The sequence below is a fragment of the Ammospiza caudacuta genome, chromosome 13, assembly GCF_027887145.1.
Source record: "Ammospiza caudacuta isolate bAmmCau1 chromosome 13, bAmmCau1.pri, whole genome shotgun sequence".
Classification (NCBI taxonomy): Eukaryota; Metazoa; Chordata; class Aves; order Passeriformes; family Passerellidae; genus Ammospiza; species Ammospiza caudacuta.
The window spans coordinates 21,471,965-21,490,912 of record NC_080605.1 but is presented as its reverse complement, the minus strand read 5'-3'; the positions used below and the strand labels follow the sequence as shown (position 1 = coordinate 21,490,912).

The following is an 18,948-nucleotide window of genomic DNA, read 5'->3' as shown; positions in this document are numbered from 1 at the left end:
AACAAAAAACTCCCTTGGCTGTAATGTATTTTTTTCCCACTAGCTCAGATTTCCTGAAGATTCACTGACTCATTTGTCTATGCAGCCCTGGCAGAGTTTTATCTGCAGGGTATGAACTCCTCTGCCTACTGGTAAAGCAAACTGGAACTTCCAGGAATTCAGTAACATGAGACTCTTCCAAAGAGAATTTTCACTGATGGGTGCTAGAGGGTAACTGGGAAAGGAGTTAAAAGGAAATTCAGATGAACAAAGGCCCATTAAGAAAATCCACATAAATGAGCACTAAATCCCCATAGCAACAGGCCAATATGAATGGATTCTTTTCTTATGAAACTTTACTGGAGTTCTGCATTACTCAGGAAGACTGAGTGAAGGGCTGCTGGTGTTCCTAACACTGCTGAACAGGACTTTGAAGATAAGCCTACTTCTGTATTCTGTCAGCAGCAGTCAGCACAAATTTTAGGGCTGTGTCACAAACATCTCCTTGTGGACCTGGCTAGTTTGGGTTGAGAACTGCTTTGCTGCTTTCTCAAAGTGACATAACTAAGAAAAAATATTAAAATGTCTTTTGCCCTCCTTATCTATATGATAACAAACCTATCTGTCTACTCACTCAACCTGCTCGCCACACTCCTCCCAGTATGCCCAGTGTGCCATTTGCCACGCTGCCAGTGTGGTGCTGGCGTGGTGACTCTCATAATCACTTGTGGGAGGATATTTAACATCAGTTCTTCTGTTTGCCACCTTAAGTCAAGCCCAGCCTTGCTCCTGGTAAGCCTCTCTACCATTTCCATCAGGAAACCTTCCCAAGCCCTCAAGTTCTCCAACTGCTTTCCCCAGGCTACACGGGAAAGAAACAAGACTTGGAAATTCCCACTCTGTGCATTCATGTGTAATCCCTGAAGGGACAGCCTCAGTCCTTCCTGAGCAGAAATGTCAAAGATCTCCTTGTAATCTTCTTGTGCTTCTCCTCAAGAGCAAGAGGCCTCCAGCACCTGAATTTTAAGCATCAAAGTCCATAGAGTAAACAGGCTGCAACTGTCAAGTGTGCACATAAATGCTGCCTCATTCCTTGCCCCCATTCTCCAGTTCTAATCCACATCTACCTCCACCTGTACCACGCTAAACACACTGAGCAGTACGGACTGTAAAACACACCTCAGTGAGATTTCCATGACTCACTTGAAAGTCACTGTACACAGCAACTCAGATACTGCTGAATTAACAACAAGAGCAAAAAACACCAAGCAGTTGAAAAAAAAATCCCAATCAAAAAAAAACAACAAAACCCAAACATCCCCTTTACAATTTATTTTTTAAATGAAAACGGGTTTTATATCTTTACTACCACTGGACAATGATGGTCCACTGTCACCAGCCATCAAACAGCCAGAGCATTTCACTATCTCACTTTTGTAGGTATGGAATGTCTCTGCATTCACCCAGTCCATGGAACTGCAGCCTAACAGGACGTGCATCCCAGATTTTAAATCCCTGCCTTGCCATGCAGCCTCCCTCCTGCTGTAACTCTGTGATGCCAGCAGGACTCGTGAGCTGCAAGAAGAGACCCTGCGCAGCCCTGCAGCCAAGCCTGCCCCTGAGCACTGCAGAGCCTGCCCTGGGCAGGCAGTGCCCCTGGCCAGCCTACCTTGACGGTGGGAAAGCCCTGCTGCGTCCGGTCCTTGACGGAGCCCCGGCTGCCCTCGGTCAGGTACCGAGCCCTGTGCTGGGTCTCCGGCTGCACCATGATCTTCAGCTCCTTCCCCTCGCTCTTGGTCGGGTACTGACCACACAACATGGGGGTCTTCTTCCCTCCAGCTCCCTTCTGGTTCTCTGATGCTCTGAGAAGTCAAAACACACCATCAAGAAGATGTGAGAAGCAGCTCCCCGGTAAAAACACTCCAAATCACAGCAAAGCTACAAAGGCAAAGAGTGCGTATTAACTGGTGGAAGATTTGAAGTTGGGAGCAAACTTTGGAATTCTCTTTCTGCCAGAGGAAACCTGCAGGAGGAAGAGGAACGGTGCTTCCCTGCCTCCTCCATCCAGAGCACATGGGAACTGCTTTTCAGAGAGCAAACATAAAGGAAGGGAAAAGCAATTAGCATTAAACAATGTTAACGAACAGAAGGCGGTTCATAACCTGCTTTTTCAGAGTCTATGACACAGCCTGAGCAAGCTGCTTTGCTGCTGTGACAAACACACACGTACACACACACTGGATGGATTTAAGGTTAAATGATACTTCTTTAAACAGGAAAATAGCCTCATGCCTGTCTCCACCTCAACCTGTACATCCATGCAAACTCCAGCTCCGATTGCTGTCGAAACAGTGACGAGTTCATGCCAAAACCCAATTAGTTATTGTTAAAGCTCTGGCATAATTGCACCAATGTTAAATCAGTGTATGCACAAGGCCTTTCTTTCCAGGTGGGTTTCATAGGATGTAGTGGCTTGTTCTCAGTTCCATAATTAAAACCAGGATGAAGGAGCCCTCCCAAGTCTAGCAGCACATGTTGTGTTCCCTTTAGAGCACAATGGGAAATAACCCTTGATCCTGCTCAGACCAGGATTTGGTAATGAACCTGAAGACCTTGAAACTCCTTTCCCACTAGGAAATGTGAATTCGCCACAGTACATGATGCAGGCAGGGAAAGGGCTCCATGATTCATGCAAATGTCATATTCTTTCCTCCTAGCAAAACACGGTTTCTAACAGCTAATGCCTGGGAAGAAAGCAGTTTTAAATAACAAGTATGGATTGCTTAAAAAACAAATCCTGTTTCAACGTGCAAGTTACTGAAGTAATCTATCCAGGATTTTTTTCCTTCTCAAAAAGGGTGAAAATGTTTTTTTCAAAATTGTTCCCTGGGAGCTTTGCCACTGCATGAGGCTCTCCCTGACCTTCTCACCTACCAGCTGACAAACACGATGCAGCCCCTTCCTAGAGCTCTGGCTGTGCACACCAGGAGCCCCTCACTCCAGCCCTGCCCCTTTTCCTGCCCAAGAAAGCTCAGGCACTTTGCCCCCACAGTCCTAAAGCCATGGAATCATCACACGGTGTGGGTTGGGAGAGACCTTTAGAGGTCATCCAGTGTCACGCTGCCACGGCAGGGACACCTCCCACTGCCCCAGGCTGCTCCAAGCCCTGTCCAGCCTGGCCTCGGTGCTCTGGGCACCCGTGCCAGGGCCTCCCATCCTCCTTGTAAAAAACTTCCTCCTCTGACCTACACTAAATCAACCCTCTTTTAGTCTAAAACCATCACTCTCTGCCTAATGCAACACATCCTATTTGTCACACTCCTATTCTCATTAAGCCTTCCAAAACCTTTCACCACACATAAAAAAGGGTTAAAACAGAGAGTGTTGGTGCTTTGGATGACTTCCATTCCCATTTTCTGTCCATGAAGGTCAAGCACTTCACTGTGGACAGCCCAGCCACAGCCTTGGCTGCCTCCAATACTTATCCTCAACCAGTACCCAGCAGAGGCAGGAACTAGATAAACACTAGCATAAAACCCTGCAAAATAACGTTAATACCATCTTACAAGAAAACTATCTTCCTGCCAAGCAGTCCTGATTACTCTGCTCAGTGTAGTCACTGGGCAGACTGGGATATAGGTGAATTTTGAAGGAAGATGTTGGAGAGCTGGCCATCAAAATGAAATTCACCTTTACCACTCTCAGTGCCACGTTTCAGCAGTGACATTAACACTGACCTGTCCAGAGCTATACCCTTAAATCCCAACTACCTTAACTGTCAGCATATTCATATTTTATCATGATCATATTTATGCAGAGAGATGCTCCTCACAATTATTTTGGTCTTTTCTCTAGAAACGTAATCATTATTTTCAGACAACTAGCCAAACCTGGAGGCAATTTAAACCCTTCACCAGAACTTCTAAGTGGTCTTTCTCCTCAAAATACAGGATGAATCACTTAATACATCCTTTCAATTAATGAATTCATTTTAATTCAGTTTATTCATACAGCAAGTATTCACACTTGTACATTTCATATGCACACATGATAGTTACCAGACAAAATGTCATCTAATCTAGCACTTCTATCTCTTAAAAGGAATAAATGTAAGTGGCAAATGCTCAAACAGATCTCCTGAGGAGTTTGGCCTGGTCCTGTTCTCAGGGCAGACCTGAAAGTGAAAGTGAGACCACGGAAACCTGAGTCTGCCCTGAATCACCACCAATTCATCCCCTTCTAAAAAGGCTCTCACAAATTCCAAGTTTCCACAGGAATATATTCTTTCTCTTCCTGGCTTTTGACAACAACTGTCTCTTTAGGGGCAAATGCCATTTCCATTCACCACGGAGCACAGGAGTTTTCCTTGCTCTTTTCTTTAAGCCAAAAGTAAATGAACTCCCTTGGCTGAACTCCACCAGGCTGGGAAGCTTTAAAAACTCCAGTCACTACGGTGACCCAGATTTGTACGGCCAAGTCTCCATATTCCAACAGCAAAATTAAGTTTTCTAAGGCCTTGGCCACTTCTTATCCCACAGGTTTATTTCCAATGACAGTTCTGTTACTTGGGAGTTTTCCTGCAGCTCAGTTTGGCCTGAGACACGTAAGGAAAAATATTCCACCTTCTTCCCCTGTACACTCACAGAACCCACGGATTTCCCTGGTCAGCCCCGTGGTTTTGAGGAATCTTATTCTGGTTTCAGACCAAGATCTCACATATATTTTCATGGTTTACAAAACCTCCCTGAGATCACGCTTACAGTGGCACAGCTCTTGTCTTTCCATCAAGCTTTTCCTTCTGTAAGGACCAGCCTGGTCCCTCGGAGCTGGGGGAGGCACCTTCCTCATCCCAAGCTGCCCAGGGTCTACTGGGTACTAATATTTCACTTCATGACCATTGATTTTGGCTGGTGAAAACCCCGAGGCCAGAGGCCACCATGCCCAGGAAGCAGCAGCACACTCAGGACATGTTCTCAGAACTGCTTTTCACAGTGAAATTTTAAGTATGGAACTGCACTGACCCTGGGAATACAGACTCCAGGCTCTTTCCCTTTGGGATATGAGAAGTTCATCATCTTTGCCATCAGTCAAATTTTAATATTCACCGTTGCTGTGATGAACGTCAGAACGTACTGCAAGCACAGACATAAAAGTGAAACCAAAATGCACTCCTGCCCCCAAAAAAGCCCAAAATAAGAGAGCCAAATCTATCCATTTGACCCCTTTAAAGGTACTAAAGAAGCAGCAAGTAAAAAAAATAAAATAAAAAAAAGAAATGCATCAACACACTCTTGCAAACTGATGGAACTGTCCTCTTTGAGCAGCTACTGGAATGCATTTAGTGAACAGTGTGAAGTGGGAGATGAGGGGCCACCACCCAGGCGTGCCCAGGCAGACACACGCACACGACCCAGAAGCACAGAGAGAAACAGCATTAGAGATTTATTTCTGAAAAAATCAAATACAGAAGTGAATTCACATGGAAAAACCAAAAACTGCTTCACCATATTGTCTTAACATTTCATAAAAAAGTAAAGCAAGTGATAATTTAAATGATGAGAAATCCTAATGAGACATTAACCGTTAGCTTCTATTCCCATCCCTATCTCTATTTGACAAATAGAGCAGCAGGTGAAGTGTACAGACTGAAATCCTCACATAAAATCCTGCAAAAAAACATTCAGGGTGCACCAACTCCACTCTGCCTTTCTTTTTAAATACATTTTCATTGCCATTTTATAAATGGAATTGTGTGGCCTTTAGGGAATTTCACTTAAAGAACAGATGAGCTCATCAGCGCTGCATTTAATTGCTGCAGGAGAGTTTAGCTTTATCTTCTAAATAAAGATTAACAAGTCTAATGAGAACTTATCACAGAATCATGGAGTGGTTTGTGTTGAAAGGGACCTTCAAGAGATCTAGTTCCACCTTCTGCCATGGGCAGGGACAATTTCCACTATCCCAGGTTGCTCCAAGCCCTAATGTCCAACCTGGCCTTGGACACATCCAGGGATCCAGGGACAGCCACAATTCCTGGGGGCAGGAAGAACTTATCCTGGGCTAGGACATGACAGGGACAGCAGAGACTGGAGGGGTTTATGTGAGAACCTAAGCAGAACATTTGCCGGGGCACGGGGGCACTTTTATTAGTTTGGGTTTACATATGGAGATAGAATGTTTTCTCTTTAAAAAAAATTTAAAAAAAAAAAAAAAGCAGATACCAACCCATTTCCTGCTTTTGAGTTGCTTTTGCTGTCCGTGCTGAGCTGAGAAAGGACATAGTGAGGCGCTTTGGCACTGTCGGCATCAAAGATATCCATGTTGGACTCTTCGCAATCTCGGCGTTTGATCCCTGGCCTCTGCTTTGGGTTGCGCTTGCGCGATTTACGTGGCACCTCAGTGTTATCATTGTAGGAACTGGTACTCATGTTACTGAAGTTGGAGGGTGAATCCTCCATCCACATACTGCAGCTCTGCTCTGACTCCAATCCACAGCCCTCATCCTGGCAGGACATCCGGCTGTTGTCCAGCAAGTCCTCGGGAGGTGGCGAGATGTAGAGGACAGTGTGGCGCTTCGGCGTGGCCGCCGGCGGCGGGGCTGCGGTACCGGGAAGCTGCTGCTCACTTACCCCTCGGCTACTTACCCCCACGGCCGCGGAGCAGCTCTCCACTTGCATAGCCTTGCTGTCGGTGACTGAGGTAGAGTAAATGGTAGGGCTGGAAGAGGTGGTAAAGGAGCTGCAAGCACCGCCCATGGAGGAAGAGGAGGGAGCTGAAGAAGCATCTGCGGTGTACAATTCACAAGTAAATACAGGACCCGTGGCGCGGCGTGCGCTGGCTATAGCAGTCCCAGTGAGATCAAGGTGATTTAGGAACCGATTGCTTTCCCCCAAGAAATGTTTGGAATTTGGTTCGGTTTTGGAATGGAAGTGCTTAAAGCAACACAGCCTGGCCAATGCTTTGGAAATGTCCAAACGAGTCTTAACACGATCCACTGGAATCGAATTTTTCTTTACGACTTAACGTTAATTCGTACAAATGGCTGCGAGTAAACAGAGCTTTCATTGCCTCAGCTGGACTAATTATTGGTGTAGAAGCCATTTCGTCTAAAATAGCCCCAAAGCAAAGTGCTTATAATCCACATTCAACGCCAATTAAACAATTTATTGTTGGAAATTTTTAATTTTTTGTTTTTGAAAAAGATGGGACTGTGCTTAGCCACAAAATATTAAAATAAGTTTCTAACCTATGAAGCAGAGAACTACAGGTCATTTTTAATGCAGACACTCCCTGCTTCAGAGGCAAATCCTGGAATAAAAATATGAGAAAATAAATGAGAAAAAGAGCTGCTGATTATTCCATCATAAATGAGAAATAAAATATAAAATCAACTGAGTTGGTAGGCAAAATGGAACTGGTATCAGTCACTACGAGCGAGCTGTTGTTTTCGAAGGTTCAGAACAGGGATGAAATATCTGTGTAGGAGACACGCTGGTCCAAGGACTGGGAATTTCTGTAATTTGACTTCTTCAGTCACTGGGACCAATTTCTCTCAGACTTTATTGGTCCCTTCCACAGAGATGGCTTGGGACAGACCTCTGAAAAATTCACATTAAACAGGAGATGTCCAACACTGTGACTACAATTTCTGCAGAGGTCCCAGAGCTCAATTTGGTTTAGAAACATGAAAATTATTACACCAAACCCCTGAAGATTTCTGGAGAACACCATTGAAGAATTTTAAAGGACAAATCAATGGCATACCTAAGTTAAATATCCCAGAGGAAGCAGGCCATTCAAACATTTGTATTTATTTCAATCAGCTGTAGCTCACTGAGGAATAACTGAATTTTATAGTCAGATTTTAGCTTTCTGTGGGGAGACCCTGTTTTCTGTATTTCTGCACTGCCACCCACACCTGATAAACCAGAAGCACTGAAATAACCTAATTTTGGAAACAAATTGTGCATTAAATATATACATAATAATCCAATATGTTTGTTCAGCTACTTACTGCTGTCATACAGGTAATCTCAGGTACTAAGAGGAACATTTCCTTTTTGCTGCTTGGGATTTTTTTAAAATCCAAAATATTACAACAGTCTTTCTTTCGAATTAAAAGATTTAGAGACTGCTGGACTGTTAGTCTATACTGTATAGTCTATACTGTTCTAGTTATTTAAAAGTAACACAATGAAGCATATTCAGTCATGATACATACATTTAATTAACAGTAAAACTCAGCCAACTTGCCTACACTGGGAATTACTGGGAGTATCAATGACTGATAATAGAGAGTTTTTAAACCACTACTGCTTCCTACAGCTTTCCTGTCCTAAATGAATGTAAAACCAAACTTACACCACTTCAGATTGTCAAATTTAGAGGTCATTAGTTTATCAATAAACTACTCTGCCTTCCCTGAGCCTCCCAGTGAACCAGGAGCAGCCGAATGATACCAGTTCCATTTCCCAGCTTGTTCTTTGGCAAATACAGTGGCTGAAATTGGAGAATTCAGTCACTTTGCATTCCAATTTAAAGGCAAATTTCTCCTTTCTATGTCATGCATTAATTCAATGCTTCTTTCAAAAACATTTATAGGATTGGCAAGAACTATCAAATCTAGGTATTCATTTCAGTGACAATATTTAGAGCTGATTTGCAGCCACTTTGAGTTGAGACAGCCCGTCGCTGTTTGGATGTTTGTTTTGGTAAAGAGGATTGGTTTCCATCCACCAGTGATACCTCAGAGGAGCAGAAGTGAGTGTGCCCAGGGACCCCTGGAGCACAGGAGCTGCAGGGCTGGGGCTGGAAAGGCAGAAAGGAACCCGGGGCAGAGCCCGAGGCAGGGACAGGGACTCGGCCATGGAATCTCTGGTGGAACACACATGGAACGGGCAGCAGGGCTTCGGCTGCAGGATCCTCCTCCAACAGATAAAGGCACATTTACACAACCACACCAATCCTGGGAGTGTAAGGAAACCTTGGACACTCCGGGCTCAGCTCTGCGTGGGCCATGGACACCAAGCACTGGGCTCAGCTGGGGCTTCAGTGCATCTCCTGGCCAGGAATGCAAAACCTGCACTTTTCCCTCACTTTCCTAGGGAAAAAAATAAATATATCACTGAACCAAATGCTTTTCAGCACAAAGCTAAAAGAGTTGGTGATGGTAGTGCTGTTTTAGGGTGCAGCATTGTGAAATATTATCATTCTGGCAATATCATCATTATTGCTCTCCAAAACAATTTCTCCTCCTTTCTTTTTCTGTAAGTTAAAAGCACTTATATGTATAAATACATGTATGTGGGCTTTTATACTTTTAAAAAGTAAATAACCATTGTCCATTATAAATTGGTTACACTCTCCTCCATTTACCAGAGATGCCCCTGTGCAATGGTAAGATTAGATTTTGGAATAAATGCAAATTCAACAGTAATGGCAAGAAAACCTCTCTTTAGCCTTATATAATAAATCAATGCCATTACTACCCATACATAAAGTATGATAAATATTACAGCAAATTGAATAAACTGGCTGTATTGGAACAGTCAAATACACAGATTTAAAAACTCTTGGAGGCATAAATTAGAAAAATTAGTAATTGCTTGAGTAACATTTTAAGTTATGAAAACAGTAAGAAACAGTGAAATCTGTGTTTCCTCAGAGTATGCAGGCCTTGAGCCAACTCATCTTCCTTTGAACTAATAAATAAACTGGGTCAATCAAATAAGAATTCACCACGTTACTGCAATGAATAAACAGTGCTTTACATGGCTCCCATTTGGGTCCATCATTTTATTCCAAAGCCAGTGACATTTGTATCTGACACCACCAGAGATTTCTTGGATGAACATGCTGCATTTTGGAAAACAAGTAATTTGGTAATTTTAACTTGTGTTGCTTTACAAGGTGAGAGCACACACACCTTCCCCAGCTTTGAGCACTCCTTTTATTTTACTTTCTTTAGACACAGGTTAATGGGCACAGGCACAGGTGGCTCATGGTTTGCAATTTATACTTTGCAATTTAACAGTGCGTGCAATGACAAATACATAGATGTATTTTTAAGTGAGTAGGTACATTTTGAAATAGAAGACTGAATATATTTCATTTAACACAGTCTCAAAATCAAACTTGCTTTCAGAGCAATGACACTGAACAGAAGCCAAGAGCTTATCATGGCAAGTGTGCAGCCTCAGGAATAGAAATGAAATGGGCATCAGCATCACAAGGTGGGGTTTTTTCTCATTTTTTAAATAAAAAACAAGAGAAAAGAATATTCCACATTAGAGCAACTGTGATCACTGTTGAAACTAAACCTCCTGAAGCTCTTCACTGCCATCACTGTGACATCAAAGGGAGCTGGAAGAAGTAATTCAGATTTTGTTGCCTGTGCTACAAGTTTTTCTCCCCTAAAAGAGGCAGAATTGTACCAATCAGTCCAGCACAAGGCCTAAAAGTAAGGGAGCACATAGAAAAGAGTGTCCCTGTGAGTAAACCAGGGCAGGCTTTTTCTTTTCAGTACCAAAAAACCAAAGAAAATTTATTACCTCCTGCATTAGCAACCAAGGCAATGACATATTTTCTATATCCTATTCTCCTGTGAAGTCAAACAAGGCATTCAGCCTCTAAAAAAAGGTTTGGAAAGGCAGGAGAGAGAAAAAAAAATCACTACTTGGCATTAAGGGAGTCTTTTTAGGTAACACCTCTGTGGAGCCAATCCTGAAATCCTTGTTCACTCTTTTCAAATACCCTTAAACACAACAAGGATTACCAAGTCCTCAAACAGAAACAGTGTCCTGATGACTTTGCTTTTTAATTGCAAAAGCAAGTCATTTCCCAGACTGGAAATCTTAAGATTATATAAACAAATAAACTGCAGATATTTTTGGTTTCACAAGTTTTCCAGTCACCTGTGCATGGACAGCCAGGACAAGCAAAAAGCCATTAAAGAACTAATTTCTTTCTTCTGAACTTCCCCTGCATTCCAGGGTATCCTCTACATTCTGTGCAGAAAACAAGTGTCAAAAATGAAAACTCACCCACAGGGTGAGGATTAAGTGGTGTATAAGCTTAATGTGTGAAGTATAACTTTGATTAAAAGTGTTGATTTATCTAACATGTCATGTCCTTGGTAAGATTTTTTATGTTAATTGGTTTATTTGAACCCCTGGACGCAGAAGAACAATTTCAGGACCGACCCAGAAGGAAACTGCAGAATTTCCACCATCAACCTTTGTGTTGTCAAAGGTTTCAAAGGTAAAACCCAGAACTTACAAAGTGGCTGCAAACCTGCTTTCAACACCTCACATGCCAAACTTGGGGTTCTACTTTTCTTCTTCTTGTATTACTGATGTCATGTCAAAAACTTTTCCAAAAAGTTTAGTTTCAAATCAGTATCAATCCACTATTCAGAAATAAACAAAAAAAAAAAATTTTAAAAATTAAAAAAAAAAAAAAAAAAAAAAAAAGAAAGAAAGAAAAGAGACTTATGAAAAAGTCTGAAAACAAGACCGACCTATACCCTGGGTGAGATTGGATGGGTTAAGTGTCTCTGGCACTATTTGTCTTCACTATTGACAGACACTGTCACACAACCCACCACTCGATGCCTGTCTCTGAATGGCGAAGCTAGAATGCAAGTTAAGTGTATTAATAGAGAAAAAAACTAGCACCCCAGCAAATATCATAAAGCAATCCAATTCACCAGTTATTAAACACACTCAGATTCAAGATAGGTAGGTTAATTTAATTTACATTAAGCCCAACAGTGTAAATTCCCCTTTACATTCCCATGCTGACCCAAGCAGTGTATTATTATACTTTGGGTAAATACATCAATCAATGGATTTGTTATGACTCCCATAATTCAATTAACACTCAAGTTTAGGTATCTAAGGAGGACTTTTGTTTGTTAGTGGCTCACACACACCAATTCCATGGATCTCAGATCCCTCCCACTCAGTGTAAGGGCTGATTCCAAGCCAGCAGAACTCTGGGACCCACAGCTGCTCTCTCCAAGCCCTGCCTGCCCTCAGCACCTCCCCAGCTCCCTGCAGGAGCTGTTGGATCAGTGGGTTTGGCCAAGAACACCTCCATTCAACAAACAGACCGAAACAGTTTGATCTTTTAGATACAGGGGTGGGTTTTCCCTACGAGGTCAAGAACTGCTCTTGGCCCTCAAGATGCTGCAACAGGAGGAGGTGCCCAAGCCGTGGCACAATAGGACTCATCTTGTCCCTCACAACCTTGGTTTTCCATTATTCCTTATGGAACACGGAATTCTCCTGCCACAAAGTAGTACTCAAGTCTTTCTGATCTAATAACAGCAGCTATTTAATGCAAGAAATTGCTGTAAGAAAAAAACCTCACGAATGATGAAACAGTTTCTGTTTGATTGAGCGGTTCCAGAAAATTGGGTGCACTGACTGCATGAAATCCATGAAGACTGAAAATAAATTTAGAAAAAAGATGGGAACTAGATGTGAAATTCATGAAGACTGAAAGCATACTATGTAGGAAAAAGATAAGAACTAGACATGAACACCAATACAAATGTGGAATTCTAAGGAAGCTCACAGATCAGGAAGGCCCTCAACACACATCACTCTGTACAACTGGAATATTCCAACTCAATTTAGAGAGAACACACCTAAAATGTTTCCATCAAATGGAAACAGTAAGAAAAATCTTTATCTCTGGCATTTCCCAGCAATGTTGTCTCACCAGAAGACCCTCTGGAATGATGAAGGAACCTCTCCAAGCTGAGTGGACCCTCACCAAGCCTGGCCTGTCCAGCCTGGGCTCCAGCACGGCTCCTTTGGGCCACGAACTTCCAGAAGAAACACCTAAACCCACGTAGGGCAGCAGAGGGTGAGTTCTGAAGGAGCCTCAGGGTCTGCCTGAAGCTCAGTGTGTAACACAGGAGTATTTGGTGACTGCAGCAGGCAGGCTGCCGACAGAAATCCCCGGAAGATCCTCCTGGAAAGGACAGGAAGGCACTTCCAGCTGCGAGGGCGGTGGGAAGAGGAAGGGAAAAGCCTACAAAGAAATGGAAGTTTTTATACAGGCATCGGGGACCAACTACAAAGAAGAATCTTTTTTTCTGCTCATTTGTTTACAATCGTAAGCCCGGGATAAGAGAACTGGGGACAGCACTGAGATCCCCTTTGAAATGGCTGGTAATTATTTCTGTATCAACAGGAAAAACTGACTAATGACACCAGGAAGGATGATAACTGGACAAAATATTTTCAGTAAAAATAAAAATGAAGAAGCCTGAGAAGCCACTCAGGGAAAACCAAACCAAAACAAACCCATCTCCATTTTGAGGCTTCATCAGAACCTTCCATTGGAGAAGGATGAAAAAGCCTTATTTTGGCAGCAGAAAACATGACCCCTTAGCACCAATCTCTACCCTACAGGCAGTGCAGGTATCTTTATCCGTGTCTCTAAAGCAGCAATTCCAAATCAAAGACTGTATTTTCATAATTAAAATAACCAAAGATGCTTATGGCAACACTTCAGTTACAATTCCAAACAAAAAAAGCCGATTACATCTGTTTGGGCAAGTAGATTGTCCCTTTAATTAAAAATAAGTATAAAAACAAACATAAAATTGATCACAAAAAGATGAAGCTTCATCATTTACCTATTATTTTCCTAGAATGTAATCACAGGTGCTTGGGAGCCAGCAGACTTCACTACATCACAGATTTACAGCATCCCAGTATGGAGAATGCAAAAGAAGAGATCAGTAAATACATTTCAGTAGCACAAAACCTGTTCCCCTTCTGCTGCAGCAAGAACACCACTCTGGAGAATTCCACTGGGGAATAAGAACTGGAAACCAGACAGCAATGCAAAAAATATGGAAATATATATATATATTTGCCTCTGTGGGAAATGGAAAGCAGCTTGAGAGATCATCAACGAGATGAAGCATCTCATTCCAAGTCCTGCTGCAGGAAGAACAAGGGATGGTGAGAAGGGAAGTGAGTTGCTGTAACAGTTCACTGGGGTTCAGAAGGGTCGAGCATTCCTGGCACTGGAGATAAAAGATGAAAAAGCAACACTCATTTAAAGGATATGGCTGAAAATACTCCTGATCATTCTCCAAGGACAGGAACCATGTGCTACCCACAAGCTGGAAAGACTCCTTTGAGAAAGGACTCAAATTGGCAGAGTGAATTTGAAGCATTTTAAGGTTCAAGGTGCCTTGATCAACACCAAAAAATTGTTCAGGCTTTTAGAACAACTGAGGAGGGACTCAAGCATTGCTCCTCACAAGTGGAGCTCACAAGCACTGGCAGGAGCACTGGGAAAGCTCCAGGCTCATTTATTTCATGTAAAATCTCCAGGCAGAGCACACAATGACATTTCTCAGCATGACACCCTCATGCATTTCCAGAGTCTGGAGATGATTCATATTTAATGTGTTTATGGTGCTGCACCAGGCAAAATCCTCCTTTTCCTGTCCCCTGAACAAAGACACTGGAATTCAAGTAGCAAGCACAGAGAATGGTTTCCAGGGGTAAAAACAGATCTGTTCCCTCCCTTCTGTTTCCCAGAACTACAGAATTAGAAGCTTGAGATAGCAGCTCAAAATCCCAGAGTTCTATGAAATCACACTTGTCTGATATTCAGAGTGGGTAATGCCTCATATGTCTGGATTAATGAATAGGAGATACACATTTATTAACCAATTAATGAAAATCCAATCAGCAACATTCCATTTTCATACTCTTACAACTGTTCTGTAAATCATGAAATAAATTTCCAAATGGAAGAAGAACTAGAAGTCTGTCACTGTGAGGTCATCACTGCTAAAACCAGCCTATCCTGCTCCTCCAAAAAAAACAGGAGTTAACTGCAGCAGTATTTCCAGCCTACAATATGATTTATATGGGACAAAACCCCACAGCAAGGTGACAAAAAACTCTAGAGTAAGCTGAATTTCAGCCAGATATTGCCTTACTTTGTGTTTCAGGAAGCAGAGAACAAGCTGTGTGAACTACCAGAGGAGTAGGGAAAAGCTCTGAACACTGTGGATCAATCCCTGTCACGGAATCCTCTCATTATCCAGAGTAATCAGATCTGTAGGGGAATTCTACATGTTGAGGCTAACTGTTCAAATTAGCCCTTCCTTTTAAAAACAAGAGTAAATGAGATTACATACAGCCTTATGCAGACTGAACTATCATTTCCCTCTCATTCCTAAAAAAGGAGGTTTTAAGGCAAGTAAGACCAGACCAAAAAAAAAAAAAAATAAAATAGAAAGACTGACACAAAAAAGGGAAAAATTTCAGATACAGAACAAGAGGTTGCCAGTCCTTCCTCCTTACGCTGTTTTTGTACAGCATCAGCTCCCCAAAAAATCTGCCTGCAGTCTGCTATAAAACATTTGATGAATGCAAATGATAGTCAGTCTTAATCTTCTGAAATGTAAGTATAAAATGTATGTGTGGTTCCCTGTATAAGCACCTGGTTTGCACAAAGCTCAGGATAATTTTCCTGCAGAGAAAGCCCAGCCAGACCTCTCATTAATACTCAAGGCAGGGCAAGAGACTGAAAGTGTGCTGGAATTCTCAAAGATGCTGCAGGAATCCCAAAACAATTAAAGAAAATAGTAAACCACCCTTTTCTCTACCAAGGGGGCACAGCTACAGAAAGAACACAGAACGTGCCACGTTCAAATCAGCAATGGAAACAAAACGGGTCTTTGCTCCTCTGGGGTTATGTCTTGTTGGGTGGGGCAGTTTAAACAGAATTTTTAACAACTGTCCCTCCAGGCCCTTGTCCCAAGTTCCTCTCCAGGTCTCCTGGAGCCCCTTTGGGCCCTGGAAGAGCTCTAAGGTCACCCTGGACCCTTCCCTTCTCCACAGTGAACAATCCCAGCTCTCAACTTGCTATCAGCTCAGTCCTTGTGACCCTCTGTGGTCTCTGACATTGAACAGTGTGGATATGTGAATGATCAGGTCTTCTTTCACTTTTAACAAGAAGCCTCAATATTCATTTTTTAAAACTTTTCATTCCAGAAACTTGTGCTGCAGTTTAACCCAAACACACCCAATGAATGCATCTCAGTTTTTTTTAAGGATCTGGACTGGCTGCTGGCAGATGTCAAATACCTGGAGGCAACAGACTTTTAGTTCCATTCAAGTTTAAGTCTATTCTGTTAGGTACAAAATTAATTAGCAGTTCAGGCCTGTCTGTGGATTTAGAGTGCAGCAGGGTTTGTGGGCTGGTTTTGTTCAGTTGTTTTGAGGATATAAGTTTCTACAAGATTTGGTTGCTGCTGTCTATGAACCAAACCCATTATTCAGCACCTTGACTTTAGAAACAGATGGCCAAATTATTTTTTTAGTAAGTGATATAAAAACATCAAATCCTTTTGATATAATAAAAGCATCAAATTCTTTCAATGACCAAGTTCCACTGTGCACAGTTAAATCCACAGGTTCTCAGGAGAGGTCTGGCAAAACATGAATGGTGAGCAGTGCTGTAAAGTTTCTCTGACAAACCTACAACCACTTCAGGTTCTGATCAGGATTCCAGGACCATGCAAATCTGGGAAACGTTCTCACACAAACATTTAATGCATATGAACTTGGAGAGAGAGAAACAGGAATAATGCAGCTACCTGAATCCTCACCCTATAGCCATTTTTTTCTAAAGCAAAAATTTAACGCCAATTAGGAAAGTGGAACATGACCTTGTAAAAAATACAGGGATCAAATTATGAAAAAACACCCTTATCCACTGAAGGGAGACACATCTATAATGGGTAAAATTATCTTTTTTCCCCATTGCACAGATCTGCACTAAAATATACAAGTTACTGACAAGAATCCCAGATGAAAGCCAGCACTGAGGCTTATCTCCCAAATCAGAGCTTTGCCCCTAGATCCTCACTTTTTTATGTTTAATGAAGATCAATGATAGTCTTTAAAGTCTAGAACATGGCTGGGAATAAGAAATGGATGCAGATTAAAAGGTCATGCCTCTTTTTTATACGTTGTCAATTGAAAAAATAACTACACTGGTCTTTTAGAGTTCCAGCTGATATACATTATATCCTCATGTATCTGAGGATCTTTTACCACTCCACACTAGAGATGTGTGTGAAAGGAGTTTAAATTCTACACTTCCTCAGGGCCCAATGGAAAACATGACCTTTTCTTCCTCCTCACATTTTGGTAAAAGCTTCATGGCCCAAAATGTCATCTCCCATTCCATTTTTATCCTAACTAGGATCCACTGGCTTAGTCAGTCAGCGTTCCGCCTTAGCTCCAAACAGGGATTTTATTCCCTTGGAAGACAGAGTGCATTCTAGGAGTTAATTGCCTGTGTGGCATAACAGAACAGAGGAACAACTAATTTACTGCTTATGGAGATGCATGTATGAAACACAGCAACTCAACATAAAATACCTGATGCTTTTGATCGCCCAGCTGAACTACACCACCTACATTCTCCTAGAATGAACTCTGCTACTTCTCCACAAGCTCTTTTGTACACTCAGAACTTTGCCAGCACTGTTCATGTTGGCCAGAACGTGACAAACCTTAAGAAAACAGCAGAATAAAGGAGAGTCCTTACCAGCAGCAACTACAGCTGGAGGCGGCGAACCGGCCTCACCACCGCTTGTTTGGCTCATGGATGCTATGGATGTTTCTCTGGAAGGTGGTAACTGCAGCTCCTTTGGGAGAAGGTCATAGACAGATTCTGTGGAACAAAAAGAACTTGATCAAAATGTCACCCGTGCCCTACACAAGGAAAGAAATAATGTTTTTGCCCAAAAGATATGAACTATAACCCAACCCTTTCAGAACCTTTGGGCAAAGTCACAGTAAGTGCTTGGAAATAACAGCATGGACTAAAGTTATTTCAGAAAACAAACAAACATTAAGATGCACATTCTGAAGGCTGAAACAAAGGACACAAACTTGTTCAAACAAAGAAATAATTCATAAACTTCCAGAGAAACTGTTCTCATCCAGAACGAAGGGCTGAGGGCAGCACATCACGTGAGAATCTGAGACAAACCTGTTTTCAGAATTCCAACTGTGCAGCTGACTTCCTAAGGAAAAAAAGTCTCATTTGGCACCATCACCCTAACAACATCCCATGGAGTCTTAGAATCACAGACTGGGTTTGGGGGGGAAGGGACCTTAAAGCCCATCCAGTGCCACCCCTGCCATGGCAGGGACCCCTTCTGCTGTCCCAGGGTGCTCCCAGCCCTGTCCAGCCTGGCCTTGGGCACTGCCAGGGATCCAGGGGCAGCCACAGCGGCTCTGGGCACCTGTGCCAGGGTCTCAGCACTCTCACAGCCAGGAATTCCTAATTCCCAGTATCCCATCTAACCCTGATCTGTGGCAGTGGGAGCCATTCCCTGTGTCCTGTCCCTCCATGCCTTGTCCCAGCCTCTCTCCAGCTCTCCTGGAGCCCTTTTAGGTGCTGGAAGGGGCTCCAAGATCTCCCCTGGAGCCTTCTCCTCTGCAGGTGAGCTCCCCCAGCTGTCCCAGCCTGGCACCAGAGCCAAGGGGCTCCAGCCCTGGGATCAATGACCTCCTCAGGGCTTGCTCCAGCAAGCTCCTTGTCTTCCCTGTGCTGTATTAACCCCGTGGGTCTGATCTGTCTTCCTCCTTGTGTGTCACCCAGGAGACCTCCTAAGGCTCCCTCCTAAGAGCTTGCTCCATCCTCACCTATTTCCAGCTCTCAAGTTAACTCCAGCCTCCTGTACACCTGCAGCCTTAGGGGTGCTCACCAGGGGCTTCAGGGTAGAGGCTGGGTGTTGTATTTTAGACCACATTTCAAGTACCTTGGTCTTTATCAATGAAGCATGAAGTTAAAGATTTGCTCTTAATGGTCTTGTGATCTTTGGGAATGTACTTCAATTCTAATGCTGCCTTTTCCTTCCCTCCCTCTTTATCATATCGTTGGAATTACTCACAAAGATTAGAATTG

At 42.8% G+C, this 18,948-nt stretch overlaps 1 protein-coding gene across 1 annotated transcript in view; it reads right to left on the bottom strand.

The window, feature by feature from the left end:
* The window catches only part of NFAT5 (nuclear factor of activated T cells 5), a 54,988-nt gene that overhangs the window by 18,999 nt on the left and 17,041 nt on the right, over positions 1-18,948 (bottom strand). The window contains exons 2-4 of the mRNA XM_058813605.1: positions 17,581-17,706; positions 6,205-6,763; positions 1,649-1,841 (exon numbers count right to left, since the gene is read on the bottom strand). Coding sequence (XP_058669588.1) covers positions 1,649-1,841; positions 6,205-6,763; positions 17,581-17,706 — 878 coding nt within the window. The remainder of the gene's footprint in view (positions 1-1,648; positions 1,842-6,204; positions 6,764-17,580; positions 17,707-18,948) is intronic.